The sequence below is a fragment of the Bactrocera latifrons genome, unplaced genomic scaffold (assembly GCF_001853355.1).
Source record: "Bactrocera latifrons isolate USDA-ARS-PBARC rearing strain unplaced genomic scaffold, ASM185335v1 scaffold_411, whole genome shotgun sequence".
NCBI lineage: Eukaryota > Metazoa > Arthropoda > Insecta > Diptera > Tephritidae > Bactrocera > Bactrocera latifrons.
The window spans coordinates 125,457-149,088 of record NW_017537059.1 but is presented as its reverse complement, the minus strand read 5'-3'; the positions used below and the strand labels follow the sequence as shown (position 1 = coordinate 149,088).

The 23,632-nt window shown below is 35.2% G+C and overlaps 1 protein-coding gene across 2 annotated transcripts in view; it reads right to left on the bottom strand.

Annotated features, from left to right (window-relative positions):
• The window catches only part of LOC108972651 (paired box protein Pax-6), a 76,427-nt gene that overhangs the window by 44,967 nt on the left and 7,828 nt on the right, over positions 1-23,632 (bottom strand). For both annotated transcript variants that reach the window (XM_018939334.1, XM_018939335.1), the window contains exons 2-3: positions 20,863-21,043; positions 12,671-12,896 (exon numbers count right to left, since the gene is read on the bottom strand). In XM_018939334.1, coding sequence (XP_018794879.1) covers positions 12,671-12,896; positions 20,863-21,043 — 407 coding nt within the window. The remainder of the gene's footprint in view (positions 1-12,670; positions 12,897-20,862; positions 21,044-23,632) is intronic.

The following is a 23,632-nucleotide window of genomic DNA, read 5'->3' as shown; positions in this document are numbered from 1 at the left end:
TTAAATTAATTTTTCTCAATTTTCACTGTTCTGCAGTATGTTCTTAGCGATCTTAAACGACGACAACAAATCTCTGCGTTCACATATGTATATTTTTGGTGGAATTTCAATCTGCCCATTCCAATTCCGAAAGTTTGGTACATGAGCGATTCTCACATTTCCAGGGGCAGAAGAGTTGGACATCTCTTTATACTATGTTCGGACCGACAATGAAAACATGTTTTCGTGGGAAAAATCTGTCAAACGAAAACACATTGAAAATCAGTTTTCGCTGAAAACTACTTGAAAACTTACATTCCACTAATTATAATCGATACCTGTTCTAGTTTAATCGATTTTATTGGAAGACATATTTTGCCGGCCCTAAATTGTCACTTGATATTTGTTTACATTCCATATATTATATAAATACAGCTGTCACTTTATATTGTCATATTAGGAGGATTCTCTTGTTCTTGCAAAATCCTTGCACGGTGCTCAAATTGCAGAATTTGCCTCTCGGTGCAACGGCACCGGCACAAATTATTTATTTTCATGCGATGACACGTAAAAATATAATTGAAACACTGTTTTAGCTGTAATTTTACATAAAGACATATTTCGTCGTTAAATTGCTGAGGAAGGTAAGTTTTAAGTAGATTTTATAACTTCTACTTAAATTATATAGATTTGTTACAGGTTTTTGTTCAGAACGTATGCAGAATGTGCGCTAATTCACAATAGTCATTCTCAATAAATTGATAGAATCAGCCGTTCATATATCACTAGATTCTGCAATGGGTGCTCTCTTGGCCTTGCATATTTCGGTATAGGATTTTTGCATTTTGTGTCATAGCGCAATCGTGCAAGAGCAAGAGAATCCCCCTCTTGATATAGAAAAATGGAAAAGCAGAAAAAAATAAAATTAGTGCTCGTCGCGAGCCAATATTAAGGCATCCAAAATGTACCATTCTCGTTGCTCAAAATGTAAACAAACAAATAAATTTATGAGTTGTCCATGTAAAATGTCGCTCCGAACATAGTATTATACTTATAGTATTATAGTATTATACTTTGTTCGGACCGACATTGAAAACATCTTGAACACATTTGTGGGTTGTGGAATCTAAGACGTTCGGACCGACAATGTGTGTTTTCGATGAGTTTTCACTGACGACTATCAAAAGCGGCATTCTCTTGCTCTTGCAAGATTGCACGATGACACAAAATGAGAAAAGCCTATACCGAAATATGCAAGGCCAAGAGAGCACCCATTGCAGAATCTAGTGATATATGAACGGCTGATTCTATCAATTTATTGAGAATGACTATTGTGAATTAGCGCACATTCTGCATACGTTCTGAACAAAAACCTGTAACAAATCTATATAATTTAAGTAGAAGTTATAAAATCTACTTAAAACTTACCTTCCTCAGCAATTTAACGACGAAATATGTCTTTATGTAAAATTACAGCTAAAACAGTGTTTCAATTATATTTTTACGTGTCATCGCATGAAAATAAATAATTTGTGCCGGTGCCGTTGCACCGAGAGGCAAATTCTGCAATTTGAGCACCGTGCAAGGATTTTGCAAGAACAAGAGAATCCTCCTAATATGACAATATAAAGTGACAGCTGTATTTATATAATATATGGAATGTAAACAAATATCAAGTGACAATTTAGGGCCGGCAAAATATGTCTTCCAATAAAATCGATTAAACTAGAACAGGTATCGATTATAATTAGTGGAATGTAAGTTTTCAAGTAGTTTTCAGCGAAAACTGATTTTCAATGTGTTTTCGTTTGACAGATTTTTCCCACGAAAACATGTTTTCATTGTCGGTCCGAACATAGTATAAAGAGATGTCCAACTCTTCTGCCCCTGGAAATGTGAGAATCGCTCATGTACCAAACTTTCGGAATTGGAATGGGCAGATTGAAATTCCACCAAAAATATACATATGTGAACGCAGAGATTTGTTGTCGTCGTTTAAGATCGCTAAGAACATACTGCAGAACAGTGAAAATTGAGAAAAATTAATTTAAATTAATATTAATTCTCAATTAAAAATTAATAAAAACATTTAATAATTGAGAGCTAACAGGCTTCATTCACTCTATTAAGTATTGAAAGTTCAAAATAATATAATTTGTCCGCGATAGACTCCTAAACTGAACCGATTTTGGCAAAATTTGTCACATTGTGTCCAGTTTGAATCAGCTTAGAAGATAGGATAGTAAAAACAATTCATAAATGAGAAATACAGTGAGAGCTGCATTAAATGGACGCTTAAACCGACGCTCTCTTAAGTGGACAACTCTAATAACTGGACAGAAAGGCCGGTTGGTCAGTGTTCGTTTATGGGAGATTTCACTATGTATATTTCTAAACATACGCATGCATTCACAATCCCCCAAAAAATATAATAGAATTGAACTTCCATAACTCGAAGTTCTCCATAACTCGAACTCTTAAATTAGCAATTGAAGTCAAATTGCATACAAATTTTCTGCCATAACTCGAAATTGTTTTGTTGATTATGGTGATTCAAGTTAGAAAAGTTCAACTGTAATGGTAATTTTTAGTAAACTTCCAAATCTTAAGGACCATTTTCTCAATGTTTAGTTAGCAGCCATTTCTAAGTTAAATTCTGGTAAACTTAGCCAAGGTTCCTTCTTTCGATAAAGAACTTTTTTTTAATTAGAACTGACAGATACTATTAGCTTAACTGAGAAAACGGCCTTAAATCTGTTATTTTTTCCATTGACATTTATTTGTATGAACATATTCAAAATTAAACCTCAACTGCAATCCCCTGGGTTCTTATACCGATAAAAAGGCTTTCGCCCTTACTCGTAAATGAAAATTTCACTATATTGAATAGTTTGTTATATGAATAATAGTATAAAATGTAAACCACAGCAACGCTTCGCCGGATCCATAAATAGCGTCGAACAAAGAGCCAACATTAAATTTTGTTTTAAAATTGGTAAAACTTTTACCGAAACGTTTCAATTGATGAAACAAGTTTATGGCGATGACTGCCTATCCCGTAGCAGAGTGTACGAGTGATTTCAATGTTTTCAAATTCGTCGTGATTCGATCAACTTGTAGGCCAATCAAAATCCGTGATCACCAAAAATTCCATCGAAACTGTGCGTTTTGACCGAACATTTGGGCTTACGAAAGGTGTGTGCACGGTTTGTTCCGCACAAATTGACTGACGACCAAAAGTTGCTCAGATTCCAACATTCGAAGGACATCATTAAAGAGGTTTATTTGACCAAAAATCACATTTTAACCATTAACCACTCCCCGTATTCACTTGATAAGGCACCGNCCTATACCGAAATATGCAAGGCCAAGAGAGCACCCATTGCAGAATCTAGTGATATATGACGGCACGAAAATAAACATGGGTTTTGGTCTGACATATTATATTTTACAGCCAATGCAATTCATTTTCTGCGTGTGTTTGTTGATGTGCCATTGCACCAAAGGAAAAATTGTGCTATTTCTGTACGGTGCAAGGTTTTGTAAGAGCAAGAGAATCCCCTTAATATGAGAATATCAAGCGACAGCGGTATTTGCATGTGGAATGTAAACAAATATGAAGTGCCAATTTAGGGCCGGCAAAACATGTCTTCCAAAAACATCGATGGAATGTAAGTTTTCAAGTAGTTTTCAGCGAAAACTGCGTTTTCGTTTGACTGATTTTACATGGACGAAAATAAAAGTTTTCGTGCGAAAACCAGTTTTTCCCACGAAAACATGTTCTCGTTGTCGGTCCGAACATAGTATTATCTCTGCTACATGCGTATGTCAAAGTACTTATATTTCGTAGGCAAGTCTACGTCAGAGCTTAATTTGAAGTAGTCATAGGCGGCATATATGTATTGCAGTACTTTGGTTTGCAAATAAGCATATTAGCTGAAATAGAGAAACTGTTGCAGGAACAGCGACTTACGCTCCTCTCTTTCTTAGTTGCCGCCCGTAGCGAACAAAATTTGTGAAAAGTTGAGCTCGTAAGGACAACGTAGAAATTAGCCATTCTCTTTTGTTTTCATTTGAACAGTGTTGCCATTACTCAGTACGCATATATAATTTTGTGCACATCTAACTAATCAATTATTTACAATTCTTATAATTACTACAGTATATCGAGACTGGAACCCTGCGTTGTGAGAGAGCAATCAGCTGAGTCGTTTCTACGGTGAAGCGTAGAAGCGGTGGACTAATCATTTACATTGAGCTCTCTTAAAATAGGTCATGTCAGCTGATTCGACCGATGGGAACCGTTAGGGGCTTTTAATAAAGAAGGAATGAATTAAGGGCTGTGTATTCACAAAGTCTGGAACTTTCTGCACTTAAATAGAACAAATAAGTGTTAGTTATGACATCTGTCCCCGAAAAAAGCCCCGCCATATACAAACACATACACGGTATACTTACGGGAATATTTGCATCTCTGTACATCTTCATACGGCATGAATCAACTTGTTTTTGCAGATTATTAATCACTTGATGTGGTTTGACCCAGTATTAACTTATTCAACTGTTTGCTGTCAAAAGCGACTACTGTAGCAAACCAAGAGATAATCACCGAAGTACAATAATAACCACTATCAGCCTAATTGAACGCCTTTAATCGTAAAACGAAGACTACATCGAGAATGGTAGAGTAATCGTGAAAGCAGAGAACGTATGTATATCATAGAGAAGGTTCACGATTAGGAATTTTTCACTTTTGGGATATTTACTGTTTTCGATTAGCGTGTTTCACCACAACACAGAAAAATTTTTAGTGTGTTTCACCACATTTAACATCAGGGGGAAAATAGCAGAATTGAGTATTTTCCGTGTTAAATGAGAAGAATTATGCTATTTCCGATGTTAAGGAATGTACGCTTACAGATTCGCATATTTACAATGGGCAAACGACTCTGCATATAATTTATGTATTATATATTACATATGCATATTTTCTGTATACAGCTGTTGACAGCTAATTAGAAACGACACCTATTTTGAAGATAATGATGTTATTTCCAATAAATCACGTTTATTTATTGTATTTTCACTTATTTTATTGCATAATATAATTTTGCTTAAAATTCGTTTTTGTTTTGAAGGTTGTAACAAAAGCATGTGGAATCAATGATTTAAGAGCGACAATTAATTAGAAAGGGAAATATTTTACCAACAAAAAATAATGACATTACAAAAACTTGCTTGTTTTCATTTAGTATTTGTTGGTCATCTATTTTACTTTAATATTGCTTCACATCGATTCCGAATTTACGTTATAAGACTTTGACAGCGCACCAATGGTGTAGCTTGCCATGCCGTTGTAATTTCATCACAAAGAACAAACACAATTTTGGGATATTTGGGATATTTTTTTTTACTCTTTTAACATCAACCAGAGATGTTCTATAAGTTTTAAGTCTGGGCTGGACAATTCCCATTCCAAAACATTGATGGAATCTTCATTAAAAAACTCTTCCGTCAATGGCAACATGACATTTTTTAAGATGTCGACGTATTTCTTCCTTTTTAAAATTCCTTTGGAGTGGACCTACACCATTCCAAATAAAAAATTCCCCCACCCTAGTTGATTCTCCACCATAATCAACTACGCGTGGAACATAGCGAGGATCGAATTCTTCAATTATTGGACGGCAAACATACCTTCGACCATGAAAACCTAAGCGATTGATTTTTGTTACATCGTTCCAAGCGACATACCTCCGTTGACCAAGAAGAGTTGGCAAAGTCTACGCGTCGTTTCTACGAATTCTAGTCAGAAGTGAGTTCCTGCGTGCTGGCCTTCTGTGAAGTCCAGATTCGACCAAACGTCAGGTAATTTCTCTTGGATACTTGGACGTTATATTCTACTTGACTTTCACGTAGTATGTCAGTGTAACCCTTTTTTGGAACTCTTCGGCAGATAGTACAAATTCTGTGGCATATTTCTGTTGAAGTTTTTCGGTTTTTTCCTTTGCGTGCAATATTGAAAATAATATTAAAATTCTGTGTATGTTTATGTAGGATGAAGTCATATGTAGAAGTTCATGCAAGTGAGGAAAGTCGTCTGATCGCCATTCACTTGGGAGTGGCCAGAAATTATTCAATTACATATGGCTCAAGCAGCTGACGACTTCGAGGCCTTTGACCAAGTATCCTCTGGGTAGCCTAAGAACATCCGTTTGAAGGCGAGTTAAAGTGAGAAGGCGAAACATCCCCTACATAGGGTTGTGCGCTGGTTTTGGGACCCGCCAGGAAATAAGGACTACGAGTTGAGGGCATGCACCTGGAATGTCCGGTYCCTTAATTCGGAAGGTGCCGCTGCCTAGCTGGTTGATGTCCTCACAAAAATAGCTACAACCGCATTAAAGCGAGGTTCTTCAACTTATCGTCAACAAACACAAGGAAGGTTCGACGTCGAGAAGCTGCAAACACAACAGACTGCCGAACGATTTTCTACTCGGCTTTCACTCCTGCTCTCTGAGAGCACTCGTCAACAACTCGGTATAAAGGAACTGTGGGACGGCATTTGAAACTCCTTACGTACAGCTGCAACCGAAACCATTGGTTTTCGAAAAGTGCAAAAGAACAGCTAGTACGACGAGGAGTGCCGTGTCGCAGCGGAGAGAAAACAGGCTGCCTACCTCGCAACGTTACGATCGACCACAACACGTGCGGGAGGGGATAGATACCGAGAGCTGAAGAGGGAAGCGAGACGCATTTACAGACAGAAAAGAAAGAGGCCGAAATGCGTGAGTACGAAGAGCTTGATAAGTTGGCCGACAGGGGTAATGCTCTAAAATTGTACGAAAAAATTAGGCGGCTTACAGGAGGTTTCAAGACCGGAGCATACTCTTGTAGAACCCCCAAAGGTGATCTAGTCACCGATGCCCAGAGCATACTCAAATTATGGAGGGAACACTTCTCCAGCCTGCTGAATCGGAACGTACAACGCTATTCAAACACGGCGGCGGAGAACGGTCGGACGAAAGCGTGCCCAACGATTGGAATTTAAGTGTGCTATGCCCAATTCTTAAAAAAGGAGACCCCACAATCTGCGCCAACTACCGTGTGATAAGCCTCCTTAACATTGCACATGAGGTTCTATCGAGCGTATTGTGTGAAAGATTAAAGCCCACCGTCAACAAACTGATTGGACCTTATCAGTGTTGCTTCAGACCTGGAAAATCAACAACCGACCAGATATTCACCATGCGCCAAATCTTGGAAAAGACCCGTGAAAGGAGAATCGACACTCACCATCTCTTCGTCGATTTCAAAGCTGCTTTCGACAGCACGAAAAGGAGCTGCCTTTACGCCGCGATGTCTGAATTTGGAATCCCCGCGAATTTAATACGACTGTGTATACTCACGTTGAGCAACATCAAAAGCTCCGTCAGGATCGGGAAGGACCTCTTCGAGCCGTTCGATACCCAACGAGGTTTCAGACCAAGAAAACACTCTATAACTTCTTTAACCTGCTGCTAGCGAAAATAATTCGAGCTGCAGAACATAATCGAGCAGATATAATATTTTATAAGAGAGTACAGCTGCTGGTGTATGCCAATGATATTGATATCATCGGATTCAACACCCGCGCCGTAAGTTCTGGTTTCTCCAGACTGGACAAGGAAGCAAAGCAAATGGGACTGTTGACAGTCATAACATTGAAGTTGTGGATAGTTTCGTATATTTGGGAACCATCATAAACACCACCACAATGGCAGCCTGGAAATACAACGCACTATAACTCTTGCCAACAGGTGCCACTTCATACTGAGTAGGCAATTGAAAAGTAAAGTCCTCTCTCGACGAACAAGAGCCAAACTCTGTAAGTCGCTCATAATTTCCGTCCTGCTATATGGTGCAGAGCCTTGGACGATGACAACTGATGAGTCGGCGTTGCGAGTTTTCGAGAGAAAAGTGAACGATGAGCTATATGACGACATTGACATAGTTCAGCGAGTTAAAAGACAGCGGCTACGATGGATAGGTCATGTTGTTCAAATGGACGAAAACAGTCCAGCTCTGAAGGTATTCGACGCAGTACCCGCCGAAGGAAGTAGAGGAGGAAGAAGGAGAAGGACCTGACTTCGCTTGGAATATAAAATTGGCGCCATGTAGCGAAAAGAAGAAACGACTGGCGCGCTGTTGTTAACTCGGCTATAATCGCATAAGCGGGGTCTACGCCAGTAAAGTAGACGAAGATATGCTTACGGATATTAAAAACAATTTATTTCGAGCATTCCTTGGGGAATGTTAATTTTTTAAGCAAGGGTTTCTAATTAGCTGTCGCACTTAATTTACCTTTTATAGCGCATCGCATTTACGATTTGGGGAAAAAATTAAAAGAACATTAACTTCACAACTACAAAAGAGAGTGAATTTAGTAGTAGATAGAGTAACACCTATCATTCCTATCAGCCACCTACAAAAAAGGGAGTGTTTCTAATTAGCTGTCAATAGCTGTATTTTATATCAGAGCACACAAGCATGTACGTACATTGAACTATTTCATGATGAATTTCTTAAAATCTTTGGAAATATATAATAAAATCCTGCATGCATTAAATACCTAAATATTCAATTAATATAAGTTTAACTTAATTAATTATAAGTTGTCGGAAAAGGTATGCTCGGGGATATATAATGGTGTTTGTGTGGGCTTGGGTAAGTATTGTTTGTGTGGGAATGTCATACGCACAATATGTGCAGATATAGCAGTGCGTGCACATTATATTACTGCTAAACGATAATATCATGATTTGCATTTGAATTGTACTTACATATTAAAATTAAAGTGAAATATTATTGTAACATATTAAGTTTTTAAATGGTTTTATTTAGCTCACCCCGTTTGTTTTATTTATTATTTATTCTTGGGTCAAATTTAGTAATTCAAATTTCACCCTCTTCCTGTCAACCGATTAATCTAAAATTTTGTATACTCTTTGGATTTTGGTGACAATACAATTATGTTTTTTCATTATCATTATAAATTCAAGATGGCCGCCGCTACGAAATGTGGATAACGTAGGTTTTAATCCCATCAATATTGGTATCAAATGAAAGGGCTCAACAAGCAGAATGCAATATACTATAAAAAATTGAAATCCAGACGGCGGCCGCTACAAAATGGCGGTTAACGTAGGTTTTATCAATCCCATCTACCCATGAAAGTTCTCAAGAAGTAGAATACAATTTACTATGCAAAATTGAAATCTAAGATGGCTAATGCTCAGCCCCTGGTGGGGATTGAGGGGAGGTTGAGGGCTTTCCTGAAAGCCCCAGGTGTGAACTAACTCACAAATTAATTTTTTAAAAGCAAAATGATAATCATATCAATTAATATGATTGCATGTAAACGTGTTAAAATATAAGCAAAAGGCCAACATATGTACGTCTGTAATAACAATATATACTTCTGAGCACAATTTTCATTGAATACTCAACTCGGTTTACGCGCCACTGTTAAAATTTCTCCTTCTTAAGGTTCGTATACAGCTCTCAAGTAATTGCTCAAGAAAAAAAAATACATTATTTCTTTAAGTAATTTTGACAGCTGGTTACGCATTGTGAATGATCCACATTAGAAGAGCAAGAGACAACAAATAAATACACCTTTGTGTGTAATATGTATGTAAGATTTGTGTAATAACATAAACATTTTCATTGCGATTTAAGGAACGTTGTTGATGATTGGTAAGTTTTATGCATCATTTCAAAAGTAACTATACTTCATACCTATAACCTATATTTAACTATCTTGGGATGAATTTAATGATTACTTTGAATTTCCCTCAAGAAACAATTGTTGATTTGACGTTTCTTCGCAAAACCAGGTTTGCCATATTCGCATTTTATTGAAAAAAAAACTATTAAAAATTAGGACTAGATTTCTTTAGAGCTGCATACTGGCACAAGTAAATTTATAACAGGAAAGTTTCTTGACTGTTTCTTAAGTTTGAAGTTTTTACATTTCTTGAGAGTTGGATACTAAGCTTTAGCTAGCTGTGGCAAAACAAGCTCATCGCATTTTGTTAGCTTTTGACAGTTCACACGCTTGTCCGTTGTTGGACCTTCTCTATAATTTACGTTCTCTAGTGAAAGTTTTAAACTTTTGACGCCGAATTCTGCTCAAGGAAACTCACTATGGAACACCGAGAAAATCTTTATGCCACTAGTAGAAATTAAGAGACCGCTCAGACAAACAAAAAAAAAAATGGTGCTTGTTCCTGTTCTGGAGAAGAAAAGGCAAACTGTTTTGCAGAACATTTTTGCGTAGTACTTCAGCCAAATATGGCAGTGAACAATTTCTTGATTCCATCACTGTCCCACAATGTTCTGAGGGTTACTGCCAAAGTGTTTACAACTTCATCTAAGATATAAGTTAACATAAAAACGTTGAATAAAAAGAAGTTGACAACATAGCACTGAAAATGCTAATAGAGTTACCAAATATTGCTTTCAATTTCTTGTGTCAACTTTTTAAAGACAACTTAATATTTTGATATTTTCCAAAAAGGTAGAAAAGTCGCCGATTATTACTATAGCCAACCCTGGAAAAGCGCAACGTTGCCGTTATCGTATCGACCAATTAGCTTCTTGTCCATTCCTTTCCATGAATACGAAATTATTTCAAGTCATTAGTTCGGTTTTTCCATCAAATCACCAATGAGATCAGCAGGTCATTTGAGTTGAAAGGTTGCTGCTCAGCGCTATTTCTTGACGTGGCTCAAGAAGTTGATAAAATATGACATTAAGGACATAAAATTAAAATTTTTTACCCAAAAAAATCCATCATATCATACCTTACAAACGAGTGGTTTATAATGAAAGTTAAGGAATTTGTTTTATAGGAGTATCCAATTCTGGCTGCAGTTCCTCAAGGCAGTGGGATCAATGCTAAATGTTTTATTTACCGCAGACTTTCCAACGAGTGCAAAATACTAACTTCAACACTCACAGACGACACCATAAACCCACTAGAAAATCACTTAAAACTCGTTGGAAGTTGGCGGTTAAACTGACGCACAAAAGTGAACGAGCACATATGTAAGTATATTCGCTCTAAAGGTAGGTATCCAGCTCCTAAGTAATAAATGAAAAAAATACATTATTTCTTCAAGTAATTTTGACAGCTAGTTACACATTGTGAATGATCCTCGTTAGAAGAGCAAGAGAGAATAAACAAAGAAAATAAACTTTGTTTGTAATAAGTATGTATGTATGTATGTGTATACTTTCATTGCGATTTAAGGAATGTTGTTGATGATTGATAAGTTTTATACAACATTTCAAAATGAACAATGCTCATAATAATGATTTTAACGAATTTAGGATGAATTTAATGATTACTTTGCATTTCCTTCAAGAAAAAATTGTTGATTAATTGTTTTTTCGCAAAACCAGGATTGCCCAATATGTATTTAATTAAAAAAATGTATTAAAAATTAGAAGTACGTTTCTTCAGAGCTGTCTACAAGCAAAATAAAATTTACCGCAGGAAGTTTTCTTGACCATTTCTTAAGCGTTTTTTTTTTTTTTATATGAAGTTTTTACATTTCTTGAGAGCTGATACTAAGCTTAAAAACGGAAACATACCCAAGACTGAAGTTAAACAACGTAATGATCGCTCAACTGAGCGAAGTAAAGCATTCACCTAGATAGGCATTTGATCTGAAAGAGACACAATTCTCCAAAAATGCAGCATCTCTGCTTGAGCCATAAAGACCTTCTATACAATTCAGTCATAAAGCCAATATGAGGCTCTGCCTGCGCCTCCAGTACTCATAAAATACAGCAATTCCAATCAAAAACTCTATTGAAGAATATTTGAACCGTGGTTGATCGGAGAATACACAGCTAGCCGAGCACGTCTTCAGAGAAAGAATCTGTCAGTGCTTTGATGAGCAATGTTCTATTATCGCGCATTACCATTAATGGACTAAAGCAGCAATTTACTAGTTATTAATTTCCAAAAAAAATTTGGTGTTAGAAAAATGATATTATCCCCACCAACTCTACATTTTCCAAAAAATCTCGAATCACGATGACAAGTTTTTGTGAAGAAAATTTTTTATTTTTTCATTGTACCGCAGATTCGATAAAACCGATATTAAGATTTTTTGATATGAAATATTAATCTTGCCATCACTAAAAATTATTTGATCTGTACAAATTAATATGAGAAGGATTATATTGGGAAAAGTCTTTTCGTATTTCTAATCAAACTTCAACTTATTTTTTTTTTTTTATAATTATAACAATAAATAAATAAACAAATATGTACCATTTTAGTCGAACTCTTTTTGCCATTTGTCCCTTTGAGGCATTATTCCATCAGTGTAAATCGGAATTTCGAAATTTCCAGAACGAAAGCGGTTAGCTCGCTGTGTGCTATAGAACTCATACAAAATCGTCTCCGTAAACTTTACAAATTTCATTGGCGGATTGTGTGGCATTGCAACGACACCTATTGACAAAATACGAAAAGACTTTTTTGACCAATAAAATGTGCGTTTATTTATTTATTTCTTTATTATACTTTCTTTACAAAGTAACTGAAATTTTACTGAAAATATAGAAATATTTTTACGACTTGGGAGAGCACTACCGTACTTGTTTTAAGTGTAAGGCGTTATGTAAGTATACTTACCGCGTTTTGGTAAATCATCGCGGACTATTTGCCCTGTTAAATTCGTTGCTGTCGGCGTGGGTGGCAAGGCCAGGTGTGCCGGTGTTGTATTACTGGGGTACCAAGCCCATCCTCCTGATTGTCCATTAAACATACGTAACTTCTCGTATACCGATTCGTTTTGTTGTTGTGCTTGCTGCTCTTTTTGCGAAGCCAAATTTCGTAGAACCCGATTTATTGAGGATACCTTTAAATAATATATATCAATTGGTTAAGAACAAAATAATACTTAAATTTTATGGAACAAAGTGCATAGAAAACTTCAATTAGTGCAACTCAGATAAAAGATGTATGTTCCGCAAATTGTAGCGAGAAAACATTCCTGAAATAATTTGCGGTCTGCTTCGGTTACATAGGCTCAACTGCCGTGAGAATATAGTCTACTATTACGGTGTAAGATTGATCAATTAGTTTCTGATTTTTGTTGGTAGGTGATAGCTAAGACAATATTTTATTTGGAAGATTGCTACCGAATTCAGCATTAAATAGTCTCTTTTTCATTTGAACGTATTTTTTTTATAAAGAATTCAAGTTTAATTAGGGTGACCACATAATTAACACATCAAAGCCGCAACACACATCACTTCTGCGTACAAACACTTAAACACGCGCGCACAAATGTATGAAAAGATAGAACGGCGTTCATCTCTTTGATTTCATATGTCGAACATTTAATTAACAAGGGAAGTGACACATTTGACCACTCAGTATGCATGTATATGAGCGTGCCTGCTCTGAGGTTGATGTACAGTGCGAGGGAAGTCACGTGGCGCATAAATGCGAATTCTACAGATCACCATGCCAAGATGAAATAAATCATGAAAAGGCGAAGGCGATAAGTCAGATCAAATAAACTGCGGCGCGCACGCTGCCACTCAAGCAAAATTTTATTACTCAATGCAGTTATAATTTGTCTTTGTTGCATATACTTATTTACGGTTATATCAGACAGAAGTAGCTGGTCCACGACTAATATCTGGTCAAAATTGTGTCTCGTTTCAGTTCTAGTTATTGTACCGTACACCCGGGGAATTTAAATAAGAACTAATTTTTATAGTAAAGACAATCTTAGTAAGACCTTAATTTATATTTTTTAAACAAACCGTTTTGGTAGTAATTAAGGCAAAGCAATAAAAAGGGTGAAAGGTAAATTCTCGGGTGGCCGATACAGTAATTGAAATGAGATGAGCTTGTACTCTTGATGCATGTGCAGCAAAAAACTTTATATTATTTATGGCGTCACCTGCCACGCACAATTATTACCCTTAGCAATAGCATATAATACATACATATAACTAGTAAGGAAGACTTAAGTTCTAGAATAACCGAACATTGCATACTCTTGCTACTTACAAGGATTAAAGCCGGGGTATATGTATGAAGTCCACGGAAAGTTTTCATTAGAGTTTATTCGTTCTAAGCACAAAGATGCACCGAAAAAGAAGCTCTCTTAATTTTATTAAAATAAATTAAATATTGGCCAATATGTGTATGCGGTATACTATAAAGTCACCCGGAAGCTCAAAAATATTTACATTTGGTATATGGGAGATAAGGTAAATATTGACCTGCTTTAACCCTTTTTTAACATACAGATATACTATTATAAGGAAATAATTCTCTCCAATTTTTAATTATACATTCGATATTTTGGTGAAAAATCAACCATAAGCACTGTTATTTTAACAATACTATGCGAGTTACGAGCTGAAAACAAGCTTTGCAAAAATTGCTCACATATCTAAAAATATTTGCCATTGAATCGCAGAATATGTAACACAAATTTCAGATCTTTGTTATCAAAAGCTATAGACTACAGAGCTTTTTAGCTTTGTTGATTTGGGAGTTATTATGGACCGTATGCTTTATTTTAATTTTCATATTGATACCATGGTTTTTAAAGCGAATTGTGTTCATAGTTTTGTTAAACTCTGTTCTTATAGAGAACTAAAACTATTTTTACAACGCTGGTTTGTCCTATATTGGAATATAGCTCTGTGGTACGAAACCCTAGTTACCAAATCCATTCTGACAAGTCTATTTAAAAACATTTTATATTTCGCATTTCTGATGTAATTCTAGGTTAAGTCTACCTCCATACGAGTACACTAGTCTTTAAAAACTTATAGTCGTAGGGAATTGCTTGATAATATTCTTAGTATCAATTCTAAAAGGAACAGTTTACAGTCCTTTTATATTTTTGGAAATGAAATGTAATATTCCGACTTGCTCTTTGATGCCGCTTAGTCCTTTACTGTTAATATTTTTTTTATATCAAACTAAATGAATATTTTCTCTAAATGTCATGACTTTAGTTCTCATTCCTGCACATTTGATTTATTTGCTTGGTTTTCAAATATATAAAAATATATTTTATCTTTTTGACAATATCACACATACTTGTAGTACTAAATGCCACATACTAATTGTCTTGGGCTTCAATAAGGAGCAAAATTAACCAGATGTTCAATTTTGATATTGGTTATATGGGATTTATCTATTTTAGGAACAAAGATACACTGTTTTGAGTAAAAACGCTTTATCATATTGATTAGAATAACTTACATGACATGTTGGTCGATAGTATGCTCAAGAAAATCTCCCGAAAGTACCGTTGTGTTGGAAATGGGCGGGGTAGGGTTCCGAGTTCATTCATTTTTACAGTACTGGTAGGGATACTTTATGATTTGTCCTGAGCGAATTTCGCTATTGCAGCTTAAGTGGTTAAAGGTATATGTACATTTAACCAATTGGAGGCCGAAGCCATGCGATTTTCTTTTTTTTTATTTTAAACCCACAGGTGTTTCTTGTTACTGCGATCCCCTGTACCCTTCATCTTTATTAAGTGTTAAGTTATTGCACTTCAAAAGTTTTCGCTTAATGGCCTTGTCGTGCCCACAGTAGTTCGATAACGCCCATCTACAAACTGATTCTCGACAGACGGATGAACAGACAGACATTCGAATTTCAACTCTTCTCGTCATCTTCATTATTTTTAAGTACATAAACTTAAATCTATCTTATTTAGTTTAGAACTATGTGAGACTGTTGGGCATAAGAAGGATAAGCTTTGGACTATTATTATTCCAAGTAATGCGATCCAAATGCAATTCAGTCTCCCTACAACTTATATTCTTGTTTTGTTCACCTAACGGTTGTTCGTATCGCCCAAAAGTAATCAAGATAGTTATTGAGTGGTATACTTACAATTATGTATATATAAATGATCAGGATGAAGAGACGTATTAAATTCCGAGTGATGGTCTGTCTGTCCGTCTGCCTGTACAAGTTTTAACTTCAGTAAAGATTTAACTACCTTAATGAAACTAGGTACACATGTTCCTCGGCAAAAAAGTGAAAACGAGTTCGTAGATGGGCATAATCCCACGCCCACAAAACCGCATTGATCGGACACTTGTAAAATGCTATAACTAAACACTAAATTAAGGTATAATCCCATAACTTTTTACAGAGGATTGCAGCAGCAAGTACAACAACTAAATTCGATTCGACAAAATATTTTCAGAACCCCTACCGACAGTGTAAACATGGATGAAATCGCATAATAACACCGCCCACTCCCCTTATAACGGTTTTGTTAAAAACTACAAAAAGGATGCCTAAAACTACACACCAAAATTCGCTTAGAGATAGTACATATTGTAAGAACTCCTACCGGCAGTGTGAAAAATACTGAAATCGCCCTTCCCACTCCTCGTATAGCAGTTTGTAATAACTACCAAAAGAGCGACAACCAAAAAGCGCCAGATGCAATAAAATTTACTTTGATTTGTCATCGGACAATTTGTATATTATTACTTATATAAAAATTTTCGATCTTCCATTTGACTATAACGTATGTATCTATATCGGCCTTTAATTAAATTATGTAAACACTTTTTCATAAAAGTTATAAAATTATATTATCGCTAATATAATGACCCCCGATCCACGGGTTGGCGTTCTCCCCGTCAAGAAATATAGTAGTAAAACTAAGTAAGTCTGTGTGCTTCAAAATAAGTTAATATGATCCCAAATTTGATTGTAATTCACGATTTCGTCGAACAATGAAGTTGAACAAAACATTTCGCTAGATTTTTTAATATTGTCAACACCCGGCGATTTTTGGCCGCTTTTGGTCCTAAAGGCGCTTTTTGTGTTATTTACAGTAGAGTCACGTCACGTCAAGTCGTCCATCAAAATTTCGCAAGATCACCGATTTTGAAAATTAACAGTTCATTAGAAAGGGGATAAGACGCATACCCCATTATTGAAGGTTGAAATTAAGTGCACTATAAAATTGTAAAATTATTTTCTCATAATCTGCTAGGAATAAGTCGATGAAATTTTGTGAAGTCCACGAAGTGCTTCTAAGCAAATAGTTGTCTGCTTTGTTTTTTTTTTTAAACTGGAGATGTCGCAACCATACCACTGAAACAATACAGAATAGTATGTTCTAAGTGATACTCAACCATTTGTTGTCAGTTATCTTTCAATAAATCAGGAAAACCAACCTCCGAAGACGGATCACTAGTCACCACGCCAATGTCAGCTCTCACACATCGACTGGCACAGCTGCATTTTTTGAGCACTCCAAACATCGATTTGATGAGTCATCCTCCGTATAGTCCTGAGTTAGCACCGTGTGATTTCTTTTTATTCCCGCTCGTAAAATATGAACTAGAAGGTCAATGTCTGGTCGGTCGAGGTCAATGAGTCGGTTGATGCGTTCAGATAGCTCAATCTATCTCGTTTTGAAGATAGCTCAATCAAAGAGGCAAATTTCGACAATTGGTTCACACGCTTGCATAAGTATATGAATCTTAATAGAGAATATTTTGTAAACCAAAAAACGACTTTTGATGATTGATACTTGATTTCGTCTTCTTAACCCGAAATATAAAAGCAACCCTCGCACTACGCACAACTCATTTGATTTTTTATTTTCTATATTTATTTTCTAAATTTGATTACTTAGTATTATAGATATGTTTAATGCAATAAAATTTGTTACTGTACTATATATTGTTCTTAGCTATACTCTGTTGACAAGTATGCATATGTATATCTCCTATTATATATTATATTTTAGGATTTATCGAAATAGACTATAACCGCGTAAGTGGTGTCTACACCAATAAAGAAGGAAAAGATTTGTCGAAACAAAATGTTTCTCTTTTATTAAGTTTGTATGTGTATTACAATATAATGCTTACGAATGGCGGTTAGTAATGTAAGTGCAGGACGACATGTTGCAATTGATGTGCTGGCGCCCTTTCTTGCACAGACATTCGTGATTGGTTCATTACTCAACAGCCAATGAGCAACAACAGATAAAATTCCAGACAATGACAACTGTAGTGAGAGTAACAGCTGGCTGTGAGAAAATGCGCAATGGAAATTACATGTTTTAACCGAAAAATATAGCAGTAGAGGAGAACAAAATAATTTGCACAAGTACTCTCATTTAATTTAAATCGACTGCGATGTGGTGTTTCCTCCACGGCATGCTATATATGTACAATTATGAATAAGTATAGTTATAGCCGAGGAGAAGTTATAGTTTTCGAGATATTTGCGTTTAAAGTTGGAAATTTCAACTATTTAAAATATATAGTTTTTCGTTTTAAAATTTACTTTACACTTATATTTTACACTTTTATATCCACTAGCACTTCACTAATTCGTTTGCAAACATTTATTTTACATTATATTGCAAAAATAGCTTTAACTTAATATTTAACTTATTGTTCATTATATTTATTTAACATAAAATCATATCATATAAGATTTGAGGCCGTTCACGAAAAAGTAATTCTAACACATTATGGATTCGATATTATAATACATTTGGCGAAAAAATGCCAACATTCACGAAGATCTGGCACAACTCCGATTACTTTGGCAGTAGGGGTAACCTAATTATTTTATTACATAATATTATTATATAATATTACTTATTTTTTATAAAATTTAAAATATAAATTTTCATGGAAAGAGTGTTTAATTTGAAATATAATATATATACTAATGTCCACTACGAGTGAAAAATGTGCGTAATGTGTGTTAAATATGGTGAAAAACTTATTGAAATGTTAAAGTCGAATATCTCGTAAACTTATCGTTTGCGGTACCCATTTGATAAAGAGGATTTCCACTTCCCGACGGCACCTTCAAATTACGGCGCCAAAGGAATCGGAATTTTACCGTGGATCCGTTTACGCATAAGCCACAAAACATTTTAGTTCTATTAAACTGGAGTAATTTCTTTATATTTTTTTATCTAGGTTTGTGGTATAATTATTTATTTCTTTTAGTTCATTTACAAAAAATGTCGATAAGGTAAACCTGATTATTTAACAGTTTGCAAATTTGTTGTTGTTAAATAAATAGAATTGAACAATAAGCAAATATATTGATATAGAACTATTTTTTCTTTATATAACGTAAAATAAATGTGTATAATCGAATTAGCGAAGTGTTAGTAGACATAAAAGTGCAAAATATAACCGTAAAATCAATTTTATACGGAATCTTGAAATTTTTAACTTTAAACGCAAATTTCTCGAAAACTATAAGCTTCCCGCTGCTATACGAGTATATATTCCTGATCTAGGATCCCCTTCTTACCGACCATACTCATTTTATTCTCGAAAACCTGGGATGGTGTACTAAAGTTTTCTTTAATCGAAATTCCCGTACGTACTTCTATGCAAAATCCAATTCTAAATATAATCTCCAAATTTTAAGTCGATCGGAAAAAATTGTCAAAGTTATTTGTCTCGCCTATTGGAAAAAGTAGGAATTTTTGAGAAAAACGCATTCAAAGATTCACAATAGATTACGAGGACTCGAATATTTTATAGCCGAATTGGAATTGGGCTTTCTCAGTGGCGAATTCGGAGGAGGTAAATCCAAACAAACAGCGGAAGAAGTAACTATACTCATCGCTGCCGTGTCCAAATTACGTTTTATAATTAGAATTTTTTGCCTATGTGATATTCTATGTCTAAGTCATTAACTCAGTGTGATTCTTCAGAAAAATTCGATCGATCTGGTGAAGGCATCAAATATGATAGATGCGCTCTTGTAACGTTCCGAAATCGAAGACAAAAAAATGAGAAACAATTTCGATTCATTTATCCAGACACGAAAAAAATGGCGGCAGAACTGAAATCTGACGAACAAAAACCAAGAATCTGTGGCCGACAAGCAAAACGTGAGGATTTCTGCATGACTTTCAAGAAGTGAAGTGAAGAATACTACTGGGTGGATACTACTCAGTGTGGGATAAAATCGGCGAAGATTTGAAGACGCGAATTTCTAGAGAAGTATTGGATGGATTTAAACTAAGTTTGCTGCTTTCAGAAAGATATGTATGTACTATGAAAACGAAAGAAATGGAAAATCTTATTAACTGCTTGATAGATATATTCAAAGTCCTTTTGGATAATGACAATTTCGTGCGACGTTTGAAGCTCAAAGGTGAACTTGAGCACTGGCAGTGTCATTGGGGGCAGAAGCAAAAGTCAAAAGACAACAAGTTACGAACTACTGCTTTGGAAAAGTTGCAGAACTGCGATATAGACCATAATTCATAGTTTTCTTCGCATATTCTGCACTCTTCGCCGCATAAAAACGTCGCTGATAACGAACATGCTTCAATATAGACTGATCGGCCTGGCATTGCTGTACACGCATTATGACACTGAAGTCACTGCAGACGAATTTCTGAATTTTTAAAACTTGGCCCACATGGTTTTGTTTTGTGAAAAACTTTTATTCAATACACGAACTGACTACAGTATTTTACATTGCAATAACATATGTCACTGTCAATTTAGTAGGGTTTTTATATTGGAAGGTCAATTTGCAATTTTTCCACCATGATATTAAACTGTTTAAATCCTACTATATTTAATATAATAATCTTTATGTTTTAAATAAATGCCACCTCCCCCAAGAAACTATTTCAGGATTCGCCCCTGGCTATATGTTTAAAGACGTTTGAATGAATCCTCGCCACAAATCAACTTAATGTGTATTTTGAGGACTACAGTTGTTCAAGCGAAAGCAAAACGACAGTGGCACAATATCACAATAATACATTTATTAAATCCTTAAAAAATCAAATTGTTTCAATATATACTCACGCTTGGTATATTATCACTATTGCAAACTTGTTCCGACAATAATCGATCTCTTATTTCCCACGCGAAAATGCTCGGACATTCTCGTTTGTAATCGGCGATTTTTTGTACGACAGGGGTTGTAGCAACACGTGGTTTGGATCCGCCTATCGCTCTCGGCTTAATGGATCCCGTCTCGTAATATCTGTAAACAAAAATAATAACAGTTAAAAGGCCTTTGTCTGAAAACTGTTTTAAAAATACACTGAGTACACTTCAATCATTGTGAATTCTACATTTTGTGTTGGGTTCATTTATTTCAATATTGTCATAACTAAAAATACCATTTTTCAGTTTACCATGCAGAAATGTTTGCATGTGTCTGCGCTGACATTGTTTTCACTCCGCTCAGTTAGACATTGTTCTATATTGTATAATGTATCTATTTTATATAAATTAAGTTAATCTAAAAGAGACTGAGTTTGTTTGTTCATGAAGAATTACATCTCAATATTTCATAATTTACATTTATAATATTTACCAATCTTTAAAAAATTACCTCATTTTTGTGCTATTGTTACATAACATTTTTTAAGAAAATAAAGCATTTTTTTAAATAAAAATTAAGTTAACATTGTAGCTTCAATAACTTGCTCGCTTATAACTTAAATTAGACTAGTGCAGGCCTTTAAAATTGATAAAAAGAAGAAATTTATAGTAGATCGAAACCTAGCGGACTCAAAAGATAAAATAACAAACATTAAGGGTAAAATAATTTATTTGTGATTTTTTACTACGAGTCTTATAGAAAAAAGTTATATGCCAATATTGTAGGTAAATAAGAGGTCTAAAGGTGTGTACTACAAGAATTTCGTTAACGAGTGCCGCGATTCGAGACCTGGACAAAATATATTACGCAAATCCCTTTACTAATTATATTTATACCCTGAACAGGGTATATTAAGTTTGTCACAAAGTTTGTAACACCGAAGGAAGGGTCGGAGACCCTATAAAGTATATACATATATAAATGATCAGTATGTCGAGCTGAGTCGATTTAGCCATGTCCGTCTGTCTGTCAGTATATATACGAACTAGTCCCTCAGTTTTTAAGATATCGTTTTGAAATTTTGCAAACGTCATTTTCTCTTCAAGAGCTCATTTGTCGAAAGTGCCGATATCGGACCACTATAACATCTAGCAGCCATACAAACTGAACGATCGGAATCAAGTTCTTGTATGGAAAACTTACACATTTGACAAGATATATTCACGAAATTTGGTATAGATAATTTCCTGAGCCAACAATGTAATCTCCGAAGAAATTGTTTAGATCGGTTAACTATAGCACATAGCTGCCATACAAACTGAACAATCGAAATCAAGTTCATGGAAAACTTTCACATTTGACGTGGTATCTTCACGAAATTAGACATGGATTACTACGTAAGATAATAATATAATCTCCGAAAAAATTTTTCAGATCGGATTACTATAGCATATAGCTTCCATACAAACTGAACACATAATTACTTACAGAAATGCACCTGTGAAGGGTATTTAGCTTCGGTGCAACTGTTAACGTTTTTTCTTGTTTTTTTAGATCATATCGTAGGGATGAGTTCTTTAGAAATAAGAAAAACATTAAAATTAGGCTGCACCGAAGCTAAATTACCATTTACAGGTGCACTTTTTATAGCATTAAAGGGTATACAAATCTCTTTAAAGTGATTTTGATCGATAAGTTTGTACGGTAGCTATATATATGCTATACATGGTCGGTTTAAAGATTTTCTTCGGAAAATTTTTTATATAAGGACTTGCGCGATCGGTGATTGATACATGAGAGCTATATGCTATGTCAAATTATAAGTTTTTATCGATTAGCTTGTATGGCAGCTATAGTTGTCCCATATTGGCGGTTTCGACAAATGAGAAACTTCTTGGTGAGAACAGGACGTATGCGAAATTTCTGATCTGATATGCGAAAGGAACTCAGCTCATCACAATAATGAATTATAAATACAAGCTTCGTGATAAAACAAATACACCCTGTTCAGTAACAGATTAAAAAATTTTGTACACTCTAACAATTTGCAAGGATGTTTAATTACTATATCTTGCTTTTTGTCCGAGACAAAATACTATATTCATGGTATTAGTGCTATCGGAAGATAAATACTAATAGCCATAATTTATACTACCGGATAACCTAAAACTAATGGAGGGGATACTCTCCTAATTTATTACACAGACTGACCGATATTATCGGCAATAAGTCTGTAAAATGAGAAATTGCTATACCAAGAAGGCATTATTACGAGTAGTTCAGAGTTTTTATCAGATGCCTTCCATTGCAGCAGAAATTAAATAGCAACATCATTACTTTCATCTTAATAATAATACCCAACGATTACCCTACTCCCGCCTACGCGCGGGGCGCAATCCGCGAAATGGTGTGATTGTCACTGGACATACTAGACTTATATTTCATAGCAGACGGAAAACTAGAAATCCTGCGTTTGGAGTTGACGAAACCATAGAACAATTTTGGATTACGTATAATATTATTTTTGACTTTATTTATATAATTATTATAACATATTTTGTTAAGTTCAGCAAATTGTCGGCGCAGTCCTCTGGCTGAACCAAAGGGTCACATCGGACAACAGAGAACATTAAAGCGTTATCAACATAGACTAGATCTAAGAACTTACCAAACTCGTTCGAGATTAAATTAATTTGGTTAAGACCAAACTCCGACATTTTATCTAAGAACTCGTTAAAACATAAG